The sequence below is a fragment of the Amphibalanus amphitrite genome, unplaced genomic scaffold, assembly GCF_019059575.1.
Source record: "Amphibalanus amphitrite isolate SeventyFive unplaced genomic scaffold, NRLGWU_Aamphi_draft 000931F_arrow, whole genome shotgun sequence".
NCBI lineage: Eukaryota > Metazoa > Arthropoda > Thecostraca > Balanomorpha > Balanidae > Amphibalanus > Amphibalanus amphitrite.
The window spans coordinates 180707-208602 of record NW_024882425.1 but is presented as its reverse complement, the minus strand read 5'-3'; the positions used below and the strand labels follow the sequence as shown (position 1 = coordinate 208602).

The 27896-nt window shown below is 56.0% G+C and overlaps 1 protein-coding gene across 1 annotated transcript; it reads left to right on the top strand.

Annotated features, from left to right (window-relative positions):
• The first annotated feature begins 212 nt into the window (after positions 1-212).
• Positions 213-27627, top strand: LOC122368201 (formin-like protein 16). The gene is made up of 2 exons (XM_043341920.1): positions 213-692; positions 24664-27627. Exons 1-2 carry the CDS (start codon positions 679-681, stop codon positions 26267-26269), a joined length of 1620 nt encoding a protein of 539 aa, XP_043197855.1. The 5' UTR covers positions 213-678; the 3' UTR covers positions 26270-27627.
• The last annotated feature ends 269 nt before the right edge of the window (positions 27628-27896 follow it).

Below are 27896 nucleotides of genomic sequence, written 5' to 3'. Positions count from 1 at the left end.
GTCGGCTGGTGACCTGCTGACCGTGACCAGGCCGGGCCGCTCCGACTGCCCACAGCTCGCCGGCGCGGCCCAGCGCCGAATGTGGGCCAGCCGGCCGGCCCGGCGCGTGTCATGGGTCGACTCGGAGCCGTCCTCAGAGCCGGCCAGGAGCCGAGGAGGCCGACGGTGGCGCCGCGCGGCGGCCGCCGGCGCAAACTGGGCCGGCCCGTGTCGAACTGTGTCAGCCGGACCGCCCGCGGTCCGACGGTGGCCGAGCGAGCTTCTCACTTCAGTCGGGCCGGGCAGACGACGCGGAGACGGCCGTACGCCGCGTGCCCTGGTGTGGTCGCCGAGTGGTGCTCGCTGAGACAGCGACAGCCAGAGGTCCCCGACCTTTGGAGCCGTGTCCTGTGGATGGACTCAGGAGTGTCGAGTGAGCAACGCGTGGATACCGCTATTCAGAGGGGACTGTGCGAACTGGACCGAGCGCCGGTGCTGGTTTTCACGCTATATCGGTGAGCCGAGCCTCTTGTCTCGCTCTGAGGCAGGCCGAGCCAGTGAGACACCGAGTCCGAGGCACTGAGACACCGAGTCCGAGGCACTCGGCGTCCCCGGAGTGTCAGTCGAGTGCTAGCCCTTCCCGACAGAAGGGGACGGTTTTCGGCGAGCCGCCGGAAGCTTGGACACCAGGTCGGCGAGATGCCGTCTTACAGGTAAGACCAGCGGCGGTCCGCGGGGAAATGTGTTTGGAGCCCGACCCACCCGCCGGACGCCTCTCCTTTTCTACAGGAACCGGACAGACCTCTACTACTGGCGGTGACAAACGAGTTCTGCACGGCACTCTCTGTGATGATCCCCGGCCGGCATAGCTGAGACGTGGGACGATGGGTTTTCTCCCGTGCCTTGGAGATTTTCCGCAGCCGATAGTGGTTTGTCTGTTTTCATCTGTGATGCTTAGGTACTTACAAGGCCATGCACATTACACATGCAGCGAACTTCTTATTCCATCCGTCCTTTTTTATCGTGACAATTAGCGTACCTTCATGATTGATCACACTTGTTTTAGTTCAGCCGGCACCCCAAACTAAAGGGTCCTTTTGTGTTCGGTTAGGACTACGTGCTCAGCTAGCCCTCCGAGAGCACCACCTAAGCGCCTGGGTGATCTGTTTCACCGAGGCGCGCCTGTCCAGAGCGGGCTGGTCTCAGCTGCCGCGGTGCACCATTGGGTGGTCGAATCAGCTCAATGTCCCATCTTATCCTTTGATTCCTACATCTAAATGGCATAACCCAAGAAAGCAAAGAAAAAATGAACGTTTCCCTGAATGTTTCTCTAATTATTTACTCGATTCACTTCGATGGGGAAAGTAAAGCATTTGCCAACACTGCTCTGGCTGCTCCGTTTCGAAGTATTGTCGTCGTCGTCGTCCACTGTTTGACCGCTAGGACGGACAGGATATGCAATATACAGTGTATGTACAGTGTACACCGTGGTTGCAGGCGAGCCTCTGCACAGGCTCGCCTATAGGACAGGCTCCGGAGTAGCGGTGCTAACGGAGGAAGCCGCGCTCACCGATAAAGCCCCACCGGCCACGAGCGCGATGGCCGGTCGGCCTACTTTTCCTTTCGGTTACCCGTGGTCCTCGATAGGTCGTCAAGAGACACAGGAACCTTTTCTTACCAGAGAACCTCCATGCAGAGCACTGCACCAATGTCCAGCAAGCTGCCTGTGATGCTCTGAGCGAGAACCCCTCCGACAGACGCTGATCTCTCGCGTGTCGGCAGCCGCTGCTCTCGCAGACAGGTGGTCGGGCGGACACTGACCTCCAGTGACCTTGCGCGCCGTCCTCAGCGCTGACCCAGTGCGGGGTTGGCAGCGGGCCAGGACCGCGGCCCGCTGCCGCGCCGCACAGAGCTGCGACACAGACCCAGTGGAAAGCAGGCTGCGCTACACGGTAATAACGCCGAAACGGCGCCGATTTTGAGCTAGCGTCGTTTCGTGGAATAACAGACTCGGGCCTGGCGTGTGAGAAAAGCCAGCGCGGAATATGGGAACGCTGGTCGCAGTTCAGTGGTCATGTCTGAAATAAGCAGGGACATCTTCCCGATTCTCGGTATGTTGCTGTAGAACACACTGGACTTCGGGTGAAATGTACGGCTCAAGTTACCTACTTCTACCGTCCCCCCCCCCCCCACCAACCGTCCACCGTCCACCGTCCACCGTCCACCGTCCACCACCAACCGTCCACCGTCCACAGCTTACTGTCCACCGCCCACCGCGGCTGCAGCCGTGTTCATATCCGCGGGCCTCGCCTGGTTTCAATACGGACCACGTGCGAGATCCGGCTCAGTGGGTCCGACGGGAGAGAGAGAGAGAGAGAGAGAGAGAAAGAGAGAGAGAGAGAGAGAGAGAGAGAGAGAGAGAGAGAGAGAGAGAGAGAGAGAGAGGGAGGGAGAAAGAGAATGGCAGCATTTACCACAGGGAAGGATATCAAAACATGCCAACTGATTACCGGCCTAATACCAGCACCAATCCTTTTCATGTGCTGCGTATTTTTCCCTGGCAGTGCGGTTGCCTTCACAGAAGAGTGCTACGATAATCAATATCTCGAATCTGCCAGAGTTCACTGCGGAGACACAGCGGCGACGTCCAGCGCAGGATGACGAAATGTGGCGCACGGCTGCGAGCAGTGACGCACGGGGGCATCGCACGGCGCGTCGGCCGCCGCCTGCGCTGCACATAAGCTCGATACTGGGTCACCGGCGCGGCGGCGTCCCGGTTGGCAGGGAAGGACCGTCACGGGGTACTGGACAGGGGAACTGCTGGCGACAGGACAGACGACTGACTGTGAAAGACGAACTGGGAGTGAGAGGGTAGCACAGGGATGTTTGAGTGATAGATACTTGCTCTCTGTGATAGAGCCTAGAGGGATATTGAATGTGACAGGTGGGGAACTGTTCTTGTTCAGAGGTGACTGTCGCCTCTGCCGTCTCTCAGAAATAACTCAGGCCTGTCCTCGCCTCCCCGCTGTCCGTTCTAGCCCGGTTTCGAGACCCCTATACCGCCTCCGTCCCCGCTGCCGAGGTCGGTAGGGTCGCGGGGTCAGGGGAGGGAGGTCAGGGTCACACTGCGCGCCGCCCGGGGTCACTGGCCGCCGGGGAGGGGGTCAGGGTCACACTGCACGCCGCCTGGGGTCACCGGCCGCCGGGGAGGGGGTCAGGGTCATACTGCGCGCCGCCCAGGGTCAGCCAGCTGACCCTGACCTTCCGGAGGTATATCGCAGACACGAACACCGCCAAACAATGCCGCGCAGCCGGCTGAGCCGCCGCCATTGTCGCGGCCCAGCCTGCATTGTTTCGCTGCCGTTAGCGAAGATTGATAAATGGTCGCCCCGGTGCAGGTCTTAGAGACGCTCCAATAAGCACGTACTTTGTACTGGCCAAGAGCCCCCATTTACGATCACGCCAATGTCGCTATGTGAGCGCTCCGCGTGGTTGTATCTAATGCCAATGTCTCCGTTTTTTTTTTTTGCATAGCACCTGAGGCAGGCGGCGGAGGTTGGGTCTGATGAAGAGATCATCTGATGGCGTTACGGAGGGGAAGCGTTACGATACAGATCACAGACAGTGTCCGACTGTCCAACTACACACCTACTACAGGGCAGTGACGCAGGTCACGCAGCTGCCCGGGATGATACACAGATAGCTGTCCAGCTACACATCTACTACAGGGCAGTGACGCCAGGTGCCCGGGATGATACACAGATAGCTGTCCAGCTACACATCTACTACAGGGCAGTGACGCCAGGTGCCCGGGATGATACACAGATAGCTGTCCAGCTACACATCTACTACAGGGCAGTGACGCCAGGTGCCCGGGATGATACACAGATAGCTGTCCAGCTACACATCTACTACAGGGCAGTGACGCCAGGTGCCCGGGATGATACACAGACAGTGTCCGACTGTCCAACTACACACCTGCTACAGGGCAGTGACGCCCTGAATGCGGCCCGATAAGACACCGCTCTGCAGTGTAGAAATGCATAAGATTTCGGCAGTCAACTGCAGGAGAAACACATCTGGGATTTTATGTGTGCCCGTTTATGACACGTGTCGCACAGAAAACACGAGAAAAAGCGGGTACAAAGTGAGAATAAAAACCTCAGAGAATACGTTAAAGAAAAAAACATATAAAGGGAAGCGGGGGTGTGAGAAGAGGCAGGCAGACAGGCAGAAAAGTAGACATAAACAGGCAGATAAACAGACAGGCGGGTAGGCACTAGGCAGGCAGATGATGTGCCTAAGACTGCTGTACTATGTATGGGCATCAGACAGCGAACAGCTCTCCCGCTACACGCTCAGGCCCGGGAGACTGCGATAGAACAGTAGCACGTAACACCAAAGACTGCATCGCGTCCCTACAACATAACACCCACCACCTAATCCGGCTCAGGCATTTTCTTCTTACAAAGACTTGCAGCTGTAACGCTCACGTCATTGTAACAACACAGTAGGTACACAGTTACCCAGTGATAAGTGCACAGTTGCGCCGCACACTAACAATACAGACGCCTGTGGGTGGGCCGTCACTTCCTCATTTGTGTTAGGCGTTGGGTAACATAATAAGCAGCACCTAGCAGAGAACAAGCGCCAGTAACACACAACGACAGCGTCTGATTTCGGGAACATTTCATAACCCGTGGTTCTCCCTTCAATTTCAAACAATTAATGGTAAATAGTATCCAAGTACCACATCCCCTTCACCCACCAAACAAAGCAGGTGGACAATAGCCCGTTACAAAGCACACCATCTTTCCGAGAAGAGCCCTGGGAAAGGGTAGCGCAGCCTGATGCCGTCCAGAGCCGCCCATAGAGCGCGCGCTTTCGCTGTGCGCCTGCACCGGGCGCGGCGGCGGCGAGCCCAGGCGCGCGCGATCGGCTATTATTGGACGGGTCACGAAAAGAAACGCGCCGCCCGTCCCCGGCGTCACGGTAGTGGCGTTTTCGGCGTCACGGGGCGTCACGGACAGGACCGGCCTGTAGGTACAGACTCGGCTGCGGAGAGGGAGAGTGACGGTCGGGGAGGGGGCGGGGCGAGGGTGAGGGGAGAATAGGCCTGATGGAATGCGATTGTGATCATTGTGGTAAAAGAAGCGAAGCATTGAAGCGCAGTTTGTGTATTCATATATAATTGTATCCATCTTACCACGCCAACGGACCAAATTCGAATAGGGAAGACCAAGTGGTGTATTTGTATGCAGAAAGGTCTAAAAGAGGAGGGAGGGGATCAAGATAAGGAGAGTAAAAGAAAAGGTGTGAAAAAGATGAAAAGTTATCTCCCCCCCCCAAAAAAAAAAAAATCCGATTGTTCTATGGACTATGTGTAAGAGGCTTCCGCCATCAAAGACCTAAATTTTTAAATAACTGAAAGTTTAGATGTCAATTGTCAGCATTAAGCGCCAATGTCATTACGTATGTAAAATCCTTGCTGGACCCTTCTGTTTTGTACGGCCGAGACTGGGAGGGAACGACCCCTCGGGTCGTTCTGCTACTAATGGAGGTAGAGGCGGTCGCGCAGCCCTCAGCTCCGCGGCAGCTCCTAGCTCGACTGTCCTCAGCTCCGCGGCAGCTCCTAGCTCGACTGTCCTCAGCTCCGCGGTAGCTCCTAGCTCGACTGTCCTCCTCAGCTCGGTTCTGCCTCGCTCCTCGGCTCGGCTGTCCTCCCCAGCTATGCTGCAGCTCCTCAGTCCTCAGCTCAGTGTATTTCAGCTCGGCTGCAGCTTCCAGGCTCGGTCCATCGCAGCTCGGTTGTTCTGCTCAGCTCAGCTTACATATCCTCAGCTCCGCTCGGCTGCAGCCCTCGGCTGAGTTGCCCTCCCCAGTTCGGATATCATCAGCTCAGCTCGGCTCGGTTACTCTCAGCTCAGCTACAGTCCTCAGCTCGGCTCAGCTCGGCTGCAGCTCTCGGTGCGCCGAGTTCCGCCCATTCTCCACGGGCGGCGAGCACGGCGCAGCGAGACGAGCAGAGACGCGGGATGGAACGCCGAAATGGGGAGAGACTCGCCACCCTGCAGCGCCGCGGGTTCCAGCCCAGTGAACTATGCGGAGCGCTTGTCCCGAGTCATGTCATTTTCACCTCCAGTCAGCATTTTACAAGAGGCGTGTCGTTTTGTTTTCACTTTGATTCAGGTAATTAGTTAGTTATAGTTCTGTCAAATAATTAAAGCGAGACGCAGCACATCGATACCCCAGGCCCACTCAGACGATTAGCAGCCAATAAGCCGCGATAGCTGGACAACGCATCAGGCGGCTCTGCGCACAAGGGCTTCGGCGCATGTGTTGATTGATAGCAATCCGCATACAAACACACACACACACACGCAAACACACGCTCAAAACAGTAGCGGGATGTTACGGCGCCGGTTTGTGCTCCACTCACTGTTCCACATGAAGACGTCGTTTTTTACTTGTTAGCTCAGTCGCAAACACTGCATTTGTGTCGGCAGTTAACTGAAAACGAAACTAACACCCCCCTTTACGGGCAGCGGCAGCCGCCGTTGCGTGGCCCATTGCCGGCTCTTTGGTGGCACACAGTGCGCGCCCCAGTGCGTTAGAAACCGACTGGTGCCCTGTGTGTGCCACGGCCCGGCACGGCTGGGTGAGAGGAGCACCATTAGAGCACGCTACGGTGGCGCCGAGCCGCTCCGGCGACCACCCGGGGGGCGAGCGGCCCGGGCCGGACTGAGAGAGGTGTCCTTCGATTGTCTGGCTGTCTTTATTGTGTCGTTCGACTGTCGATTGTCTTTATTGTCTGCCTTTATCCGGTCAGACCGCCCGGGGGGCGCGAAGTGCCTTTATCCGGTCAGACCACCCGCTCAGCTGCAGCCCACTGCACATCGTGCTGAGAGGTGTCCTCACCAGCTCAGACCACCCGCTCAGCTGCAGCCCACTGCACACCGTGCTGAGGGGTGTCCTCACCAGCTCAGACCACCCGCTCAGCTGCAGCCCACTGCACATCGTGCTGAGAGGTGTCCTCACCAGCTCAGACCACCCGCTCAGCTGCAGCCCACTGCACACCGTGCTGAGAGGTGCCTTCACCAGCTCAGACCACCCGCTCAGCTGCAGCCCACTGCACACCGTGCTGAGATGTGCCCTTATCCGGTCAGACCACCCGCTCAGCTGCAGCCCACTGCACACCGTGCTGAGAAGTGAGAGGTGTCCTCACCAGCTCAGACCACCCGCTCAGCTGCAGCCCACTGCACACAGTGCTGAGGGGTGTCCTCACCAGCTCAGACCACCCGCTCAGCTGCAGCCCACTGCACACCGTGCTGAGAGGTGTCCTCACCAGCTCAGACCACCCGCTCAGCTGCAGCCCACTGCACACCGTGCTGATGAGGTGTCCTCACCAGCTCAGACCACCCGCTCAGCTGCAGCCCACTGCACACTCTGCTGAGGGGTGTCCTCACCAGCTCAGACCACCCGCTCAGCTGCAGCCCACTGCACACTGTGCTGAGGGGTGTCCTCACCAGCTCAGACCACCCGCTCAGCTGCAGCCCACTGCACACCGTGCTGAGAGGTGTCCTCACCAGTCACCATGGCTCAAACCGGGCCGGTAGCAGCCACACCGTGCTGACAGGTGTCCTCACCAGTCACCAGCTCAAACCGGGCCGGGAGCAGCTGCGCGCTGTGCTGAGAGGTGCCCTCACCCACCCAGGCGGAACGCTGCGTGCAGAGATGAGCACCAGCCTCCGTGTGTGAAATGGCCTACTGCACGTGTGAAAGCAGCGCGTCGCGGTCCAAAAATATGTTGGCTGGCAGTTGGCACTGCTTTGCTCAGTTGAATAAGCTAACTGTGCTAATTATTGGTTACCCAGACGTGAGTGAAAGACGAATTCTGATTGCTCGTTAGTGGTTTGTTTCACTTGCCCCATGCATACAGGAAATGGATCACAAAAGTGTGATACTTTTACCAATAGTTATACCTAGTTCTCCAGTTGTTCAGTGCATTCAGAATGAGAAATAATTGGAGGCAATCAATAACTGTTTGACTTTTCAAGAAGTGGAAGAAAAAATGTCAGCGTTATTGATAAACTTTGTCGTTAGGCTCATTTCCAAAGCTTCTAGTTTTATCCAGGCCTGCGTTCGTATGTGAATCTTCCCATGAGCGGCCAATCTGCCGCCCCCGTTCCGCTCCGCGCGATACACCGGATCCGTGCATTTCTCACACCCAGTGCAATGTCGGCTCGCTCTGTCGCCTTTTGGGCCTCCGCAGCCAGATCACATCCGGTATATGGCGACTGCGGTGCGCTGTTCCGCTGGAACCCGGCGAGATTCCTGCCGAGAAATTCCCGCCGCCCAGAGAACCTAATTCCGGCTAACCGAGTAAGAAAGTGGCATAGCCACAGCAGCCAATTCCGCGGCGGCAGCTCACCATGTTCAGAAGGTAACATCAGCAGAGTTGTGGTCGACACGGGTTAATTCCTGGTTTGGACCGGCAAAAATGGCTTAGTGCTGGTGAGCGCTCCAAGCTCTCTGACTCTCTGACAGGTGTCCCGGCTTGGCCCTACGGATCCGGCCCAGGCCAGGTTTTGATGGTCTAATTACGACCGTCCAGTTCTTACACAGACGCTGTTTATGGTCTCTGATAGCCTTACGTATCTAGAGCAAAGCTTTTCTTACTTGGACTCATTCCAGGCCGCAAGTCAACCATCCCGTAATGTACCACCATCCCTATCAAGGCCAGCTTTCCGTGATGTGTATTTACAGCAAAATATAGGTGCTTGTGTTTATTGTCCATTTCTTTATCCTCAGGAACTATTCAGGTCATGCTCCCCTAACTCCTTTGATAACCATCCATGTTCTGGTCAGACAACCAAGCAAGGATTTATCAGACTGAAATGGGTAACCAACCTTACATTCGACATCTGGAAAATGAGGGATAATTATCCGGAATCACCGGTACTTATTTGGTATTGCAGGACCATTGATGCAATAAGTCGCCTTTTTATATTGCTTATGCTTCAAAAATGGCTCTTTTATTCGTTGTCATGTCCGTTGTACACAGTGTCCGCCTGAAACAGAGATTGTTCATGAGGTGATCCCGGAAAATCATCCCTGATTATCCGGATGCCGAATGCACGCTCCAAGTAAAACAAACTTATGTTAATTACCCGCCGCTGGCCTCAGCAGCCCGCACTGCCTCCTCTGGCTCTGCTGGTCACTCGATGGACACTGGACGCTGCCTATTCGCCCAGCCCGCTCACGTGCCGCGCGGCGCCCTGACCGCGGTGTTTCCGGTATTCCGAGACTCGGCTCGGGCTCGGCCGTCAGCCAGATGACGCCTTTTTCGGCACCGAAAAACGCGCCGCGCCGCCGAGAATAACGTGTTGATTTGACACGCTCCGTGTCAGCTGCGCGCGCCGGCAGGACGCTGCGATATTCCGAGCGCATTATCAAAGCGTTGCGGTGTTTTACATGTTGTAGCAGAACATCCCGATATTTTACGCCCGGAAGAACATTTTGTGGTGGTGTGCATTCTTGTAAAACATGCCGTCACTTCATTCGAACTGTTGGAGCCACGCAGGCGTTTCGGCGCCGCTGTGACCCACCGGACTCAGTTTGGGCGCCGCTGTGGCCCGCCGGGCTCAGTTTTAGCGCCGCCGTGGCCCGCCGGGCTATGTCTCGGCGCCGCCGTGGCCCACCGGGCTCGATCTCGGCGCAGCGCCGGCCGGCACCAGTACGGCCGTGTCGGCAGAACGGCACAGGTGGCGGCCGGCCGCGGTTAGTAGTTATAGTACCGTTCGCTGACCGCCCGGTCACACAGCTCGGTGTCGGCTGGGTGTGGGAGTACACACAGCTATAGGTGTCAGCTGGGTAACCGTCCGGCCACACAGCTCGGTGTCAGATGGGTGTGGGAGCACACACAGCTGTAGGTGTCAGCTGGATAACCATCCGTACACACACACCCATTTAGGTGTCAGCTGATAGCTCGCGCCGCGCCGGGGTGAACTTTGCCCGGTGCCGGTCAGGGTGTCTCCTGTCCTAAAGGAGGGACTTGGGGTGCACGGCTTTCGTCGATGCTCGCGCCCTAATTCCCACGCGCCTAACATTGTATCCATAGGCGATATTGGAGAACCCTGTAAAAGGACGTAGCCAAGATGAAGCTCACGGGCGTATGATGCTTCCTGGACAAGCTTCGGCACGTCTAAAAAGTGTAAAATAAAAAAAGATGATGTTCCTAACCCAACAATGCCTTACATGTAACGCTGGACTCCTAGAAATGAACTCCAAACTCCAAAGTCCAGACTGCGTGCCTGCTAACGCTGTCTCACCTCTGACTGTGAGCTCGGCCCCGTGGTAGCGTTACGTTAGCGCCATGTGGCTGTGGGTGACAAATCACCGGCTGATCTGTCGCCGCCGGTGTGAACTCGGCCTTAGTGTGCACAGTGCGAACCCGGTCTGTAGTGTTCAGTGTGAACCCGGCCTCAGTGTGGAATTGTTGACAGAGCTAGCTCGGTGTGAGCTCGGTTTTATCACGCGCCAGGCTGCCGACAGCTGCTAACGACAAACGGAACTGTTGGCGCGGCGCAGGCCTGCCGACAGCTGCCGTAAATGGTCAATAAAAGGTAGCGGGAGCAGCGCGTAACAGATGCCTCCTGTCGCACAGACTTCTGTACTGAGCTTGTACATAAACGGCGCAGGAGAATCGGCGATTAGCCTGATGACGTGTTACGTGATACCGCTATTAACTACGCCATTTGTTCTGGGATTAATGACGTCAAAAGTGGTGGGATTCTGGGGCTAATGACGTCATCAGTGATGGCAGCGGATGACTGGAGCCGAACCATTAGTTTCGTTCCGTTTGTAGTGACAGCGACACCAGCTTTATGTGGGCGCGACGCATCGAAAACGTATGAGAGACGCCGAGCAAATGAATATCCTCGTAAGTAACTTCCCACCGCTCAATCTAACTACTTATGGAATAGATAGCATGTGACCAGTACCATTGGTCTAGCTGCCCTCCATTCCCGTGCGGCACTACAGGCAACTGATGAACTGATAGGTCTGCGAGTGACGGACGCCGTGTGGAGTTCAGTGCCGTCCAACTGACTCAATACCCCAACTGCCGAGGGCTGCCAGGGATGCCTGACAGTTCCCTCCTCCGGCCTCTTCCGCCCTCCTCTGGCCTCCTCTAGCTTCCACCGGCCTCCAGCGGCCTCCTCTGGCCTCCGCTGACCTCCGCTGGTCTCCTCTGGCCTCCGCTGGTCTCCTCTGGCCTCCGCTGGTGTCTACTGACCACGCCGGCCTCCTCCGGCCACTCCGCAGCCTCTGCTGGCTGCCAGTGGGAGAAAGCCAGGCCGGCGACCCGGCCCGAGGCGGCGCCGGCGTTCAAGAGCAAATTAAACACCGCCACTGGACATATAATAGCCGGAAACGGGTGACCCACATACGGAAAAATATCCAACGTAGGCCCAGCGTCGGTGGCCACTTGACGGGCCGATGACACGGTGGGCAGGGGCGTGGTGAAACTGACTGATAGAGCGATGGAGTATGTATCTGTTAGCCACCCCCAGTAACACTCGGCATCTCAATTTAAACATTTGCCAAATATCAGCACTGCTGCATGAAATATAAGTGTACTCGTCGCGACTCTCCGCCGGTCATCCCATCAGAACTGACGGCTCTCGCGTCCAGTGTGACCCCGTTAGAGATCTGTCAATGGACTACCAGCTATCGTACAGGCTCCGATAATAAACCATTTGGTATATGGTATTTCAAGGGTTATGTTTTAGGGTTTTGGTAGTTAATGGTTTTTCTAGCAATTTCCCAAGTTCGATGCGTTTTGGCGTTCATGTCCGACGCCCGCTATACAAGTACATGTCCACTATATTGTCCGCTATATGTCCGCTGCTGCCATTGTCGTTGTGCAGTGTGGAAGGAAAGTCTCCGAATGGTTCAGGTTATAACTGCCTCTTGTAGGCTCACTGGTCCTCTCTGAGCTCCTCTGGGGCTCAGCCGATATGCAGCATTTACCGCTGACAATGTTGTCATAGAAACAACGGAGCATCTAGCCAGCGGACTATTCGTGTGCTCGTGACAGTTTCCGTGAGAAGTCCCGTCTCGGACTGCTTTCCACCTCATGGGAGAAGCAACAGAGGTTGGATTCCCGTATGGGAAAGTGATTCTGTTATTAGCTGAGTTTCCGATAAAATCATTGGTGGACGGTGGACGGTGGACTGTAGATGGTGGACGGTGGACGGTGGGCTATGGACGGTGGACGGCGGACGGTGGACTGCGGACGGCGGACGGTGGACGGTGGACCGTGGACTGTGGACGGTGGACGGTGGACGGTGGACCGTGGACGGTGGACGACGGACAGTAGATGGTGGACAGTAGATGGTGGACAGTAGATGGTGGACAGTGGACGGCGGACGGTGGACTGCGGACGGCGGACGGTGGACGGTGGACCGTGGACTGTGGACGGTGGACCGTGGACGATGGACGGTGGACGGTGGACGGTGGACGTCAGAGACAGCCACCAATTTATGCATTGAAGCGCAAATTCTCAGTGCTCAGATCCATCAGATAGTTATAGCAGATGCCAATTCACGAAGGTCGATAGCGATTCTGTAAGTGGCGAGAGGAAATCTGGTCCCATTCTGACAAAACTAGGTTAGGAGGATGATTGAAAAGTTCAAAGTGTGACTACAATGCCTCGAACGGCCACGTCACATATTGGACGATGACAAGAAAATCATCATATACGCCTTGTAAACACAAATCAAAATCATAGTAAAGAAGAGGAAAACGCCTATGATTTGGTAAAAAGGAGGCAATCGGCTGCATTTTGGCGACAGACCATTCTCAGCAGCGGTCGACACTGACGGTGCAGCGGCCGGGGCAGGTGTCCGACCTCGACTGACCTTGACTGACCTCGGCCGACCTCAGTGGTCCTCGGCTGACCTCTTCTGACCTCTGGTCTTCATCTGACCTCAGCGACCTTTATCTGACCTCGACTGACCTCAGTAGTCCTCATCTGACCTCGACTGACCTCAGTGGTCCTCATCTGACCTCGACTGACCTCAGTGGTCCTCATCTGACCTCAGCGACCTTCATCTGACCTCGGCTGACCTTGACTGTCCTCGGTCACTCAGTGCCGACTATCGGTGACTACCGAGTCACTCAGTGCCGGCTCACATTGGGCGAATACTGAATAGAGCCAGCCAGCTTATGGTCAAAAGGTAGATTCAGACCCGCCTCGCCGTCCACAGCTGACCATTTCACTTCAGCCGATTCATCAGCCGAGAATGAGCCAAGGGAAAAATGCGAGATCGAGGGACTTCTGTAGTGTGCTACTGTACAAACACCTTGTGGTACTCAGGCTAGGAATTGTTGATTGTTGGCGATGATAAATGGATGCAATCTAGGTAGTCGTTTCAACGTAGATTCCATTCTAACCACAGCTCTGAATCGTCAGCGGAACAGAAACCGGCCCACGGAAGTGCTATGGACGGTAACAGGTTTCAGTTTCGCTGTGCAAAGACGACCGGCACGCGGTGCACCTACAACTCGCATGGTGTCTCTCTCTCGCCGGAGAAAATGGAGAGTTGAGAGCGCGGCTGGTCTGACGAGCATCATCCTCCGGTGGGGACCGGTTACCAGTGAACCAGTTACCGGCAACCAGCCGGTAAACCGACCGGGCCACAACAGGCTGCAGCTGACGAACCGGGCGGGACCGGACGGGCGAGCCGCGGACCGCTCCAGAAATACACCGGCTCTCCGCCAACGGCACACACGGCGTTATGCAACAACGGCCGGGGGATTTCGGCAGCGTTTGTCTGAGTCCTGGAAGAGCTGGGATACATCGAAAAAAAAAATGCATTTAAAACGACAAGAAAATTGCCAGGCTCTTCTAGAATGTGCGGGCGAGGGTTAAGCTTGTAGTTTCTGGAAAGCATTATTAAACCATTTCAACTTTCACTATTGCTGCCAAACAGGTAATGTATGTACAGCCCACCGCTAAAGTAATGTAGGGTTTTACCAATCTCAACGGTTGGCATTGACAAGGGTGACGATACATATAAGCTACATTCAAAGTTTCATTGTAGTCTGGCTAATCGTTCCTAAGCTTCAGAAGCAGAACATACCCATGACTGAAACCACACATTACTTCTGCTGTACTTCTGCTGTACTGTACCGTACCCGGCCCGATATCCCTAGATAATTGTCTCTTTTTGCCTTCCTATTTATAAGAAGAAGTGACAAAATTTACAAATTAACCCGGCCGGGCCCGGGGGGGGGGGGGTAATCCCAACCACCGCAGCCCGGGGGGGGGGGCGTTTTTCGCCCCCCCCCTGTCTAACTCCGTAAATAAGGGAGCTACGGAAACAAAAGCGATACCAAACGAAAGGTCCTTGCGAGACGATTCTAATGCACCTAAAATTTTTGACCTCAGGTCAATTTTCAAGGTCAGAGGTCAAGGTCAAAGGCCAAAACCGGCACATGTGTAGTGATCTCAAAGTAAGCCTTCTAGAGGACGGCAGGCTGCATCAAACCGGCAAAATTGGGTGTAAAACGAAAGAAGAGAATCTGAGGATTCTGAAAATGTGCTCCAAATCAAAGGTCAAGGTCAAGGTCACGCTCAAAATTGACCTCAAACTTGGCACTTTTTCACACATCTTGCGTGCTAACTTCCAAGATGTTTTGAAATGTTTTGAGGCTTATCAGTTCCCTATTTGTGGTTCATCTTACGATACAAGGCTGCTCAAAGGTCAAGGTCACAGAAGAGTATCCCTGCTAGAGGCTATTTCACTGATTCAAGTTAGTAATAATAAATAAGACAATTTTGCCATCCGGAAGCTCTAAATGAAGGCTTAGAGGAAAATAGATGCCAGATTCGTGATCAGCGGGTACAAATCCATCATAAACGACCTTTCATGTGTCAAGGTCAACCAGAGGTCATTCGAGGTCACATGAGGTCAACATGAAAGTTGACCTTTTCCGAACAAAATATATATCATTCGGCGCGGCTTGACAAGGCGAATGCGATGGTACCACTGCCGTAGCTCTAGGACCATTTTTGTCGAAGTTATTTGCGAAAAACTAAAACCACATTTCGGGGTCGTTGACCTGACCTCTAGACCTCAGGTCACCAAAACTATTTTTCCATTTTTTTCTAGGCCAAACGCTACACAGCCGTGCTCGTAATTTGTCTTTATCTCTAAAACTCTATTTTTAGCAGCTATTTGAAGTTTGCGTCTGTGACGCCGATTTTTGCCGTGCAGGGGTCTAGAAAATTGGACCTTGTGACGTCATCAAGGGGGTTAGGTCCAAATTTTTTACTTCAGAAGATGTCAAATTGATGGGAGAAAAGGTACTGAAAGTTTCGCCTTCCTATCCCTAAGCGTTCGGGAGTTATCGCAAATATTCGCCAGGGGGGGGCGAAAAACGCCCCCCCCCCCGGGCCCGCGAGGGTTAAGAGAAGGAACTACTCTCCAATGACCAGGAACGCCCAGGTAACGCCACGACACGTCTTATTTCGGCCTGGCCGCACCTATCTCCGTCTAATCGCCGAACAGCGCGCGAGATGCCTTCCTGAGCACATCTGATCAACCGTCACCCACCCGGAAAGACCGCTCTGGAGGAAGCGTTGCGGGTCTTCCGCTCCAGTGCCCTCCCCATTGTCTGATACGCTACTGGTTTTAATAATCTTATCATGGTAAATTAACTGAATAAATGGACCGCGCCAGTGCTGCAGTGCCACAGAGCAAATTAACCCTTTAAGCAGACCGTGTCATATGCCTACTTTGCAATTTGCAGCACAACGGCATGTTGATGCCAGAACTGCATCCGATCTCACCTATGTACCTCGGCGAGACCTATGTGACACGCGCCACCCTTTGATCGGTTGCCAGGCATTGCCGCATGATATAGGACATCATAGAAGTATTTTAGGTATTTTTTATTATTTCACTATTCAGCAAGCATTGCTGCCCTCGTCTCAACCCGACCGAATCAACCCGACTGACCATTGATCATTCAGCAGCACCAAAAGCGCCAACCGCGAGCCCGACCGCTCAGCCCCTGGCCCTGCGACCACGGTGATGGGCAGTAGCGCCGTGTCCCTGCTCCTACCCAGCCTCTGATGGGAGCGCCGTGCTCCCGCTCCCTCCCCCGGCCCTGATCAGCCCACCCAGTCAATAGCCGCCGCCGCCGGCACCTGCCGTCGTGACCGTCCGACCGTCACGGGTGCCACCGGTGGCGAGCTCGGGGCAGGCACTCGTTAATCGCGGTCACGACCAGCGCGGGGCGGAGCTGGCGGCGAGAGCCGGCGACCCAATAGACGCCAGTCGCCACTGCCAGCACTCCCCGGGGCAGCCGCGGCCGGCGACCCAGTGGACTGGACACCGCGCCTCCCCCGGGACAGCCGCGGCCGGCGACCCAGTGGACGCCAGTCGCCACTGCCAGTACTCCCCGGGACAGCCTCGCGGCCGGCGACCCACTGGACGCCAGTCGCCACTGCCAGTACTCGCCGGGGCAGCCGCGGCCGGCGACCCAGTGGACGCCAGCCAGCACTCCCCGGGGCATCCGCGGCGCCGCCGGCAGCGCGGTGCGTGCCGGCTCGTCAGGAACGCCGCCGGTGCGGCCCGGAGCTCCGTTTTTACTGCCCAGCTGAGTGGATAAACGGCGCACGGCGCCGGAATAATGCCAGCGCTGCGGCTCACTCAGCTCCGATGGCTTAATGTTACCACTTTATCAGTGAATCACCTTATCATTGTATCACGCAAACGTTATCACGGCGTGATCGTCCTTGATTTGATCGTCCTGGTTTGATGCATATTCCCGGCGGCTCTGTGAGTGCACTGAGCAGCTCCTGAACTAGCGTAACGCGACGAGCGTCTTCCCATGAATGCAGCGTCACGGGCGCCCATCGGCTTCCGGAGCATCCTAGGCCGCAGTATAACGGGTCATTTCCCACGTGCGCCACTCGGCGGGGTGACCTTTGGCCGCAGCTCGACCCCTGCATACCGCGGCCGGCTACGAGAGTCAGCATAGCGCCGCTAAGGTGCTGTGGGTCGCCACGTCCGCGTGATCACGAGCACCCAGCTCGAGCCGGGAGCAGTAGTGGCGGAACACCTTTAATTAATGGGGGCGGGGGGGGGGGGGGGCACTGCCGACTATTGGTCACATTCTTTCCAAGCAACGCCCATAGGGCTAATGTTAAAATGCCGAAATCAAAGGGGGGCACGGTGGTCGGTGCCCCAGTGCCCTCCCCGTTCCGCCGCCTATGGCCGGGAGATGCAGCGACGCAGCCATTCTGAGCCAACTGACCAGTCCTCACTAGCTTCCTTTTACACGTTATTCTACTGACCAGTGACAAAGGGACCCGGGATATTTACTGGTGTAACATAGGAGCGCGTGAATGAACAGTGATCGAAACACCAGGGGGCCAAATAGACGAAGGGGCATCATGGTCCCAATTATCAGAAACTTATTAGTTATTTTTTCATCCGGCCTAACTGGGCACAAGTGTTTGGAAAAGCTTAGCAATGTGAATTTGACGTGAAATGAAAATCTGCAACAAAATCTGCCCTACACAATCCCGACAAGCAGCAAATTTAGGTAGGTATTTATTTACATGACGGGTGTAACCTTTCTTTTAACCTTTTCTGTAACTTCTGTCGCTTCCCGTCTATCCTCCTTCCCTGGCGCTGTATTTATCACATCCTGTGCACCTCTCGTCATCGACGGTCCCACTCGTATTGCAACTCACTGGTAGCGGCACTGCTGGCCCCGGCTGGCAGCCTGGGAGCCGCGCGGCGGACGGATAGCGGGCTGCGGCGAGCGGCGGCGCACGTCCAGTGACGTCACCGCTGACCGGTCGGGGCTGCCAACCGCAGAGCTGGGAGAGCGGCGGCCGCCGGAGCTGGGCTGACGGAGGCAGGCAGAGGCGCGGCACCGGGCACCGGGGCGGCGGAACAGAGGAACTGGGAGGTCTTATCGACTTATCGAACTGTGGGGCTGAGGAGGGCGACGTGAGGGCGGATAGAAGACAGCAGTAAACTGGTAAAAAAAATAAAGGTATATCTACGCCCGTTGCTTTACATATTTTCCGTTATTTACATTTGACATTGTCGTGCACTAGCTCGTTAAAAGTAATTTCTAGGCATATTTCAAAAGTATTTCAGGGACAGATCGCAGGCGGAAGGGGCTTCTGGGGCCAAGGCCTCAACCCGAAAAAGATATGCCGCCCTGCAGAGCCACGAATCGAGGCGCCGCAACCCCATAAACATTCCCATATCCGTAAACATCAGAGGAAGGGAGAGGAATGAAGCTAACATGGGTGGAGAACCTGCCCCGGCCACCCCGGCCGTGGCCGGGGTAACTTTCAGCCTACCCCGGCGCGGCCGGGGTAACTTTTCGACTCTTGTAAATCCTAGAAGCTGTCTCCAAACCAGAAAAGAAAACTCGTTCTTCAAATGTTCACTGCCATGGCCGTAATATAGCAAATCAGGTAACTATTTACTAACATACCATAAGCTCCAACCCCAGGAGTTGGGACCCGCGTGTGGCCGCCAATGCCAAGACTGCTCTCAAATCGGGTTCAGTTTCGAAAATTTGGCGCGCCTTCGGCGCACTTTTTTCCGAACCAATGCTTGACCTCACTGCCTTCGACTGGCCTGCCAGTGCCACCAACCGCAACCATACCCGTTAACGTTTATAGTGTAGCCGTCAGGATGCTCATAAACACCGAGCGTCCACCATGCTTCGAACTCGGATTGTCGTAACCGGGACGCGTGCTCTCGCCACGCGTAGTTCAGCGATCTTATAGCGACTGACGAGACTGGGACCGGTCGATATCCCTGGATCGACCCCCCTGTTTGTCTTATAGGAGTTTGAGCTGCCCAACATTGAAGAAAGTTGCGTAACTGGATGTCAGTGACCCATTTTAGTGCTTTGGTTCGAACGTTCCATTTTCTCTGTAAATTTCAACATTATACGATGTCGGATCCAATGTCGGATACGATACGCTCATCCTTTAAGAAACACAACATCCAATATTCCATTTCCATGGGTCAGAATAGGGGTTTGCTTATGATGACCGTTAACAACAATGTGAGCATACCGTCTTTCCGACTATTGGTCGCCGGCCGGGGTAACTTTATAAAACATTCTCCACCCATGGAAGCTAATCTAATTTCCACTACCTATAGACGCTTTATAGTGTCACTGCTGACAGTAACCGACTTGCAGGAGCGATGGAGAAAGAAACACACAGGCTCTGTAACAGTGCAATCCATAACAATGGTCTTGTAAGATCTCCGTTACACTATTGACGCTAGTAAGAGTGAGCGGATGACCGAACATCGTTGCCCCTGCACTGGAAGGTAGGCGCACACTTTTCATCAGATAGTCGCTATATATTTATTTGAAGATGCCAGTCCACAAACTTACCTGAAACTCACTGCCCACTGACTGCTGTAAAACTCAACCACTCAGACTGTTAGACTGGACGGCAGACGGCGGACGATGGGCCGTAGAATGTGGACAGTGAGCGGTGGACGGTGGACGGTAGACGGTGGACGACGGACGGTGGACGGTGGACTGTGGACCGTGAACGAACTGTGGAGTGTGGACGTTGGACGGCGGACGGTGGACGGTGGACGGTCAGCGGTGGACTGTGGACTGTGGACGGTGGACTGTGGACGGTGGAGCCAAACGGGCAGGATTAGAGTCGGGCAGAGCGTTGGCAGCTTTTTCGTCCCAATGTAACCAGGTCAGTGGGTTTCAGCCATCATGTGTGTCCGGCAGTCGTCTCCGATTTCTGCGCATTTATGCATGCCGCTCAGCCGTGCATTCAGAGAGCTGTAGCCGGGCCCAGGCGCATATCTGCGCGTTCCGTTACACCGACGGACTGAGTACGAACTGGGACGGCGGACTCCAGCTCAGCTGCATGCAGGGAGTTTTGCAGAGGAGGCGGAGATGGGTCTCCAGAAGTGATGTCAATTACGGAAAATCGGAATACCGATACCAAACCAAATGGCAAATACCATACCAACCAAAACCGTGGAGAAATATCCAAACCAAACCAACTTGGGAACATGAGGGAAATACCAACTTTTTACCGATTTCTTAGCCTCTTATACATTAGTGGGGGTTCATGATACCAACAAAATACCAAACACATTAGGATTGGAACACCAAATACCAAGTTGGTATCGGTTTGGTATCGGTAGGTATGCCAAAAAGTCGGTATCCGATTGACATCTCTAGTCTCCAGTGCGGCCCACACCGGCCTAGTTTAGGCAGGATGCCGGCGGGTCACACGCCACACGACGGTTGGTTTGGTGGATCAACAAATTTGCAAATCGGGTGCAGTTGCTGTCGGAAATTGTAATGTCACTCATTAAAGGGACCCTCCCACCTTTAAATTAGTTTTGAGTTGAGATAGCCAAATTGGTGGCCATGGCCTGAAAATACCGGTATGGGCACTCACAACATCGAAAAATGCTTTAACCCACGAGCCGCTGGGGGGGGGGCATAAAGTTGCCCCCCCCCTTTACCTTTTGTAAAATATCTCCGAAACCTGATGAGCTACGAACGTGAAACTTGGCATAGCTTCAAATGAATACCTAGGCAATGTTTGAGGAAAGTTTGGTGGTTGTAACCCCTAAGATGACGTCACAGTGACGTCATAAAGTTTTGTCGTTTTCCGATATGGACAGTTTCTGATGACGCTGAGCATGAAACTCGACTGTAAATGAACTAGACAGCACCTGCTGTCATCCTAAAACATCTTACTACACTTCCATCGAGTTTCTGACCAATAATCGGCCCTTTATATTCGGTCCCATATATGTGATGTATCGTGAGGAATATGAGAGTCGCAAATCTATAATTTCACTTATGACGTCACCGTGACGTCATTTCAAATGGGATCGACACCAAATTTGGACACAACCTCGGCTAGGTATTCAGGAAGATGTGTGCAAAGTTTCGCTTCTCTACCTCTTCGCGTTGCGACGATATCGTCGCAGAAGTAAAGGGGGGCAACTTTATGCCCCCCCCCCCCAGCGGCCGGCGGGTGGCGCGGAGGCCCAGCGGCCGCCGGGTTAATTCGGAGATATGGAATTTCAAACTTGCAGTTTTCGGATTCTAAGGGGCTAATGCATTGGTATGCCCCCTTAGAATTTGTGACGTCAGCGGAGGTCTAACGATTTTTAAATCTTTTACTAAAACGTTTGGTAGCATGCGGTGGTATATGCTGCTTTGCGCGCAACAAATGCCGCACTTTCAAATAAAGTCGCTAGGAACAGCGGAGATCCCAGAAAGTACCTAAACAATAGTAAAAGTCTAATATCTTGAAAACCGGTGAATATTTTTCGATGAAATTTGGTAGATATTCGTTTTCGCTCTTCCTGAACCGAGCGACATCACTTTCATGCCAATTCATTAACTTTTTTGAAGGTGGGAGGGTCCCTTTAAAACGAGGGGAGCTTTCCGGTCCTCACTCAAACTCCTAAATTCCAGTTTCCCGGCCCACCACCAGCCCTTGCGTCGAGGACATCTCTTTAAAACTGCATTGTATTGTATTTTATTATATTATATTGTACACTAAAACTCATCCATACAGCACCTCTGGCTATTCTTTTCTTGGATTCGAGTCAATGGATAGCAAAAATGAAAGACGCAATCACATACAGGCTCGTTCAGGCATCGCTAAACCTGAACAAGCACTTGCACGCTATACAAATGGCTCAGAAGTCAGACCAGATGTCGCCTCAAAGAACTCCTAAAAGCGGCCGGCGCGCGGTGGCTGCTCCGTGACATTGATTGGCAGCGCGGCCCATACATGGAACCTTCTTCTTCCGGACTCGGATCTTATCCGGGGTAGAGCTAGGTCCGCTCCACTCGAAGTGCAGTCAATTGGCGTAGGCTTTTGGTGAACTAGGCAAGCCGTGCTCCCGGCGGTGCCCTAGTAGCCACTGATATCTGACAGTCACTGACGTCACTGGGTGGCGATTTCTGGCGGTGCGGCCGGCGCCGTGAGAGCCGGGTCGGCCCGAGCACCGACCGGGCGCGTCACCGGCGTCACCGGCGGCGGCGGCGGCGGCGGCGCGTCCGCCTCTCTCTCAGCTGGCTGACCCGAATTCGGCCCTACGCCACCGCCGCCCGGATGGGAAAAACGCCGCCGCCGACGTGCGCCGCGATTCGTCGCCGCCGCGCCACCAGTGTCTCCCCGGGATCCGGGCCGGGGCGTGACGCGCAGCTCGGCGTGACCCGGTCTCTGCCGAATCACGCCGATAGATCCGTCTCGACCGATACGATAAATCCGATAGATCCGTCTTGTGTTCCGGGCTAGTCGATCATCAGTTGGTCGGACTGGACCGGCCGGCGGCCACACCGAGCACCGCAGAACACAAACACCCCTGAACACGGCGGTTTCAGAGACTCCTGTCCAGATCCCTTTCAAACTACTTGGTGTAGGTACTCAGACGCCGGCTGGCTGAAGTTCTCCTAGCCACCAGAGCCGGCTGAGCCGCCCACCGGCCGCCGTGGTTTGACGTCCGTCGACCCCAGCCCGTCGTTATTAGCCGTGGGGCGGTCACAATCCATCAATGGCTCGGCGACGATCAGATCCGCCTCGATAGCGCACAATCGGATAGGTATATGTAGCTGCCCAATCTGGTCACAGGCTGCCGTTCAGCCGCGCCCAGGGCTGAAAAAAGTGTTTCGGTGGTTGTCGTCCGAAGGAAAACGGGGTTATTTGGTTGTCGACTAAAGATGTCTAACCCGCGCTCCGCTGAGGGTCCTTGATTTCCACGACCTGCTGGGGGGGAGGGGGGGGGTCCAGCATCCCGTTCTTTTAAACTCTGATCCTGGGTCAATATAGTGACAAGCAGTAAACGGCATTCGAAAGAACGTCCAAAATAAGACGACAATATGTCAATCCTTTTTAGGTTAAGTCAAAGGTCATGTCACCAGATGTCAACTTTTTTTCGAAACACAAGCACACAACTCGGAAACCAATTATAGAGCTACGGCGCCGCGGAAAAGATTCGATAGCCCTTTTGAGTTGACCCTTTCCGTGACTCTTCGACGGTGCCACTGGTCGACTTCTACTCACCTTCTTCTACTCACAAAACGTGCTCAAGTAGTTAGTACATGCACTTTAGCCGTGCAGACGCCACGGACCCTGCGTGCGAATACATTCTAACATTCCTCTCCTTGATAGCGCAGGGCGCTCAGCTGTCAGGCTTAATGTCCAACGATTCTTATTTCTCGACCTCGGAAGTCCCGAGACGCCATATCTTCGTGGGCATGACATGGGGTGCCCTCCCCGCATCAAAATATTACCGCGTCACTGACGCGGTCCCACTGCGGACATACCCCCAAGGCGCCGCCGGGGGTGGGTATATGACTTCACAAAAGGAGCCCCACCGGATTGGAGGGGACGCTAACTGACCGCCGGCCGGGGGCGGCGCTGAAGGGTGCGGGCAGGGGCCGGCCGAGTCCTGGAAGGTACTAGATTTGCCAGACCCGTGTTGCCAGTGGACAACCACGGCGACCACTTGGTATGTCATTGGTCGCCTTTATGAGGGTCACCGGTCGGCCGTCCGAACGATGGTCGAACGACGCAGTATATACTAAATGGCTACGGGAAGTTGGAATATGTCTGTACTCTGTAGCTACCAGAAACTTTTCCACTGAGATGCCACCGCGTAGGGTGGTAACGGACTCGAGAATTGCGAGTCGATTTGATGGAGGAGGGGCAGAGAATGGTTTGCGTGGGCAGAGGCGATTGGGTTGGGTGGGCAGAGACGAATGGCCTGCGCGCTTCTATCCGCACTAAGCGGGAGATCTAAATCAGTTCAGGCGCTGCGTGTGGTCGCCATAAGATCGTCTTCTCGGTTGTCGTCGACAACGACAAAACGATACAATTTTTCACCCCTGGCCGCGCCGTCTCCGGGAGTTCACGGTCTGCGGGAGCAGCAGTTCATTGTGCCGGCTGTTTCCCATTCCTCTGTGTTACCGTGGTGTGACTCGTGTTACGCTCGGTCCTTTCCTTTCATACCGCGTCATGTGTGTCCGCTGTCCAGTGTCGGTGCCGTACTCTTGCTGTCCTCCGCGCCACATTAGGTAGGTATCTCATCTGCGCGCTACTCTGCTTTAATGTGCTTACTGTCGTCTCTGGTCCTGAAACTGTTCTCCGGTAGTTATTCAGTTATTGTTGTCTTATCATTTTACATGTCATGGATTCGTTACAAAGACACCATAGTTATTAGTTCTCATGCATAACATCCGATGCGTACTAGCTTAGCGATTCCTGCCTCAGTCCGTCTGCATCCCAAGTGGCGCTACTGATGTCGGGTAGGAGCGCCGGCAGTGTCGCTGTCGGTTTAGGGCCCCTCTGGATGTTACTGCTGCTGCCAGCTTGGGACGCCCAGCGCCGCTCCGCTCGGCCGGAGCCGCGCCGCCCGTGCCCGGCCCCCGCTCTGGCCCAGTTCACCCGAGCGGAATGGCGCCGCTGGGAACTGGGCGACCAATGCAAATCCGTGAGCGGCGCGTCCCGCTGACCAGTTTCGCGCACTGCCGGCACCCCTGTGCTCTCGGGTGCGGCGAACCGTACCCCGCCGGCCGCGATGGGCGCGCTCACGCTAACACGAGCTCTCTTTTTTCTAGGTTACCGGTGTGGGCGGCGGCCGCGGCGGTACTGCTGGTTCTGCCGCCGGCCGCCAGGTGTCAGCACCCGGAGGTGGCTGCAGGCGGAGCGCCACCTGTCTCAGGAGCGGAGAGCCGGTCCCGGGAGGGCGCTGCGGCCGGGCGGCGGGAGATGGCCGGAGCAGCCGACTACGAGTCGCTGCTGTCGGAGGCCGCCGCCGCCTGGCTGCAGCAGCAGCACGAAGAGCAGGAGGAGCCTGAGGTCCCCGGCCTGCCGTCCTCACTGCGCTCCCCGGCCAGTGGAGGCGGCAGCGGCGGTGGCGGGGGTCTGCTGCAGCAGCTGCTGCGGCCGGCGGCCGGCGGCAAACAGGGCGACCTCGGCTCCCTGCTCGGCAGCCTGCTCTCCTCCCAGACGGGCGGCGGCGGCGGCGGCGGCGGGCTGGCCGCCCTCCTCACCACCACCACCGCGCGGCCCACGCGCATCTTCGACAAGTACGTCATCCGCGACGGCAACCCGTTCGCCACGCAGCGGCCCAAGACGCCGGCCGACGGCGTGACGCCCAACCCGCTCTCCTCTGTCACCTCGAAGACCACCGAGGCCGACGAGGCCGACAAGTTTGACGCCGGCTTCCAGATCTTCAGCCAGATCTTCTCGGGCAATAACGCCGTGGACGGCGGCGCGGCGGACAGTTTCGCGGACGCGCCGGCGCTGCAGCTGACCACGACCAGCACGACGCGCGCCACGCCGCCGCCGCCGCCGCCGACGGCCCGGCCCGCGCCGGCGGCGCCGGCCGGCTGGCCGTTCTACACCACGCCGCGACCGGAGCCGGCCGTGACCTCCCACCAGCCGCCGCCACCGCCTCCTCCACAGCAGCCGCCGCAGCAGCCGCCGCACCACCAACCGCAGCAGCCGCCGCACCACCAGCCACCGCAGCACAACTTCAACGGCTTCAACAACGGGCTGGACAAGCAGGACTTTTTCCGTCCGTCTCCGCCGACGCGGGCCCCGCGGCCGCCGGGCGTGCCGTTCTACTATAACCCGGACGCGCCGCCGGGCGGTCCTCCGCCGGCGTCCGCCGAGCCCGAGCCGCAGATCCAGCTGGGCGTGCTGCTCTCCTCGGTCACGCAGCTGGTGCGCAGCGACGGGCCCTCCATGATCGCCGCACTGGGCGACGCCTACACGTACATCCAGGAGGGCAACGTGCTGGGCCTGCTGCAGGGCGTGGTGCCCGTGTTCAGCCGCGCCACGCCCGTCATCATGAACATGCTGAGCTCGGTGGCGCCTGTGGTGGAGAAGTCGGACCTGTACGGACCGCCGATCCCCGGCTCGCCGGGCCTGGGCGGCCTGTTCGGCTCCTTCTCGGGCCTGTTCGGCGGCGGCCGGCGGCGGCCGCAGCGCCGCCAGCCGCTGGTGCGCAACACACCGCCCGGCTACTCGCAGCCCTTCTACATGGGCCAGGTGATCGGCTCCGGGCTCAAACTGATCACCTACCTCATCAACCACGGCACGACGGTGGTGCGCGCCCGCGAGCCCAGCGACTTCACCTGGCTGCGCGACGCGCTGCAGCCGGAGAACGTGGCGTTTGTGAGGGACTGGCTGCTGCGCGCCACCTCCGGACAGTCGTGAGGGCGCCGCAGTCACAGCTGCCACGGGTCCGGGCGCTCACAGCGAGCTCACGGGATCGGTGAGCTGCCCGCTGTGGTGAGATCTCTGTGAGACGGTGACCGCTCTGCTCACAGCGGTGAGAGTCTGGGCTGGGCGAGCGGACCGGGTGAGGAGAGGCCGCCAAAGTGAACACGCGCGCCCTCCAGCTCTCCCCGGGGTCCTGCCGACCGCCGGCGGCTCTCTGCCTGATCAGTGAGTCCGTGCTGTCCGTGCTGTCAGGACAGTGGCATCACGAACCGACTGAGAGAGCCGGCCTCAACCACAGCTGGTCTGCTCATCCGAGGTGAACTCGACTATACGGACTGACGAACTGGGCTCGTGTGTCGATGCCACGTGCGAAGCGGAGTGCGCTTGGCCCGCGAACTCGGAACGAGCAGACCCGTGCTCCGGTGTGACCGGCGCCGCTCAGGAGGCCCCGGGTGTTGTTTGAGACACTGACCTGACCACAGAGACAAGGCCAGTGACTGGTATTGAAGAACGTATCGGACGAGGAATCTCTTTTGTCTCCGACTGTCTCTTGAAGTTTTGTACTCAGCTCAGAGACAGAGCATGGGATTACGTGTGCGTATAGTTATTTATGAAGGGATTCTTGGTGTATATTTATTCATGTATGTAGGCATGACGCCTAAATACAGATGGAACTTCAGGCGCAGCCAATGAAAGTAGCTGAATGGGTGCCATTTACTCGGTAAAATGGCAGTGCTGGTAAGGTGAATGCATGCTCCGCTCACATGTAAGACACAGCTCTGCCTGTGTCGACATTTGTCACTTCAGAGACGCCGTCTCGCACCGCACAGCACGACTTCGTATCGACGTTGTTATTTGTTACGGAATTGTTGTCTGTTATCGTTGTTGTTGGATAGCTGTTACGTGGTTTGCTACGGTACTCAGACATACAGCAAAGCCGGGCACATGCTGTAGGGAAGCTGCAAGTGTAAAGCATTAATGTATAGGTACCCAGCAATGAGCTGAGTGAATGAATGAATGAATGAATGAATGGATTGATGGATGGACGAAAGAGTTTAGGAACAGATTCACGATTAGCGAAGTTCTGAGTGGGAGCTTGTGGCGCCCACTCCGTCGTCGTTTTAGGGAGGAGCCTTTGTAGGCATGCCGTATTTATAACGCCGAGCTATTTATTTATGCCAGTGTGTGGAGATGTTACGTGCAACCGATGACTGTGGTAGCGACAGACCTGTCACCGACTGAGACGGACAGACTGGTGATACAGTGACGACACGTGACATTCTGATCACTGATGACTGTATATGTGTATGTGTATCATGGGTGAACTGGCAATAAAGGGACCAACCTGGTGAAAGTGTGGCTCTGATCCGTGCTCCAAGGACGGAAAGCGGCGTTTGGACACATCGCAGGACATTTCAGCAACGCATCAATTTACATGGTGGCGTGCCCCAGTCTAAGAGGTAGCCTGGGTCCTAGTGCGGTCGGGTCAGTCGCACTCATAGGTAAATGGCATTAGCCTTACAGGCGGGGGGGGGGGCATTTTTTAGCTCCCCCCTTAGTTTTTTTGATACACCTCCAGAACCTCTGCGCCGATCGTCACCTAATTTTCAGTACCCTCCCG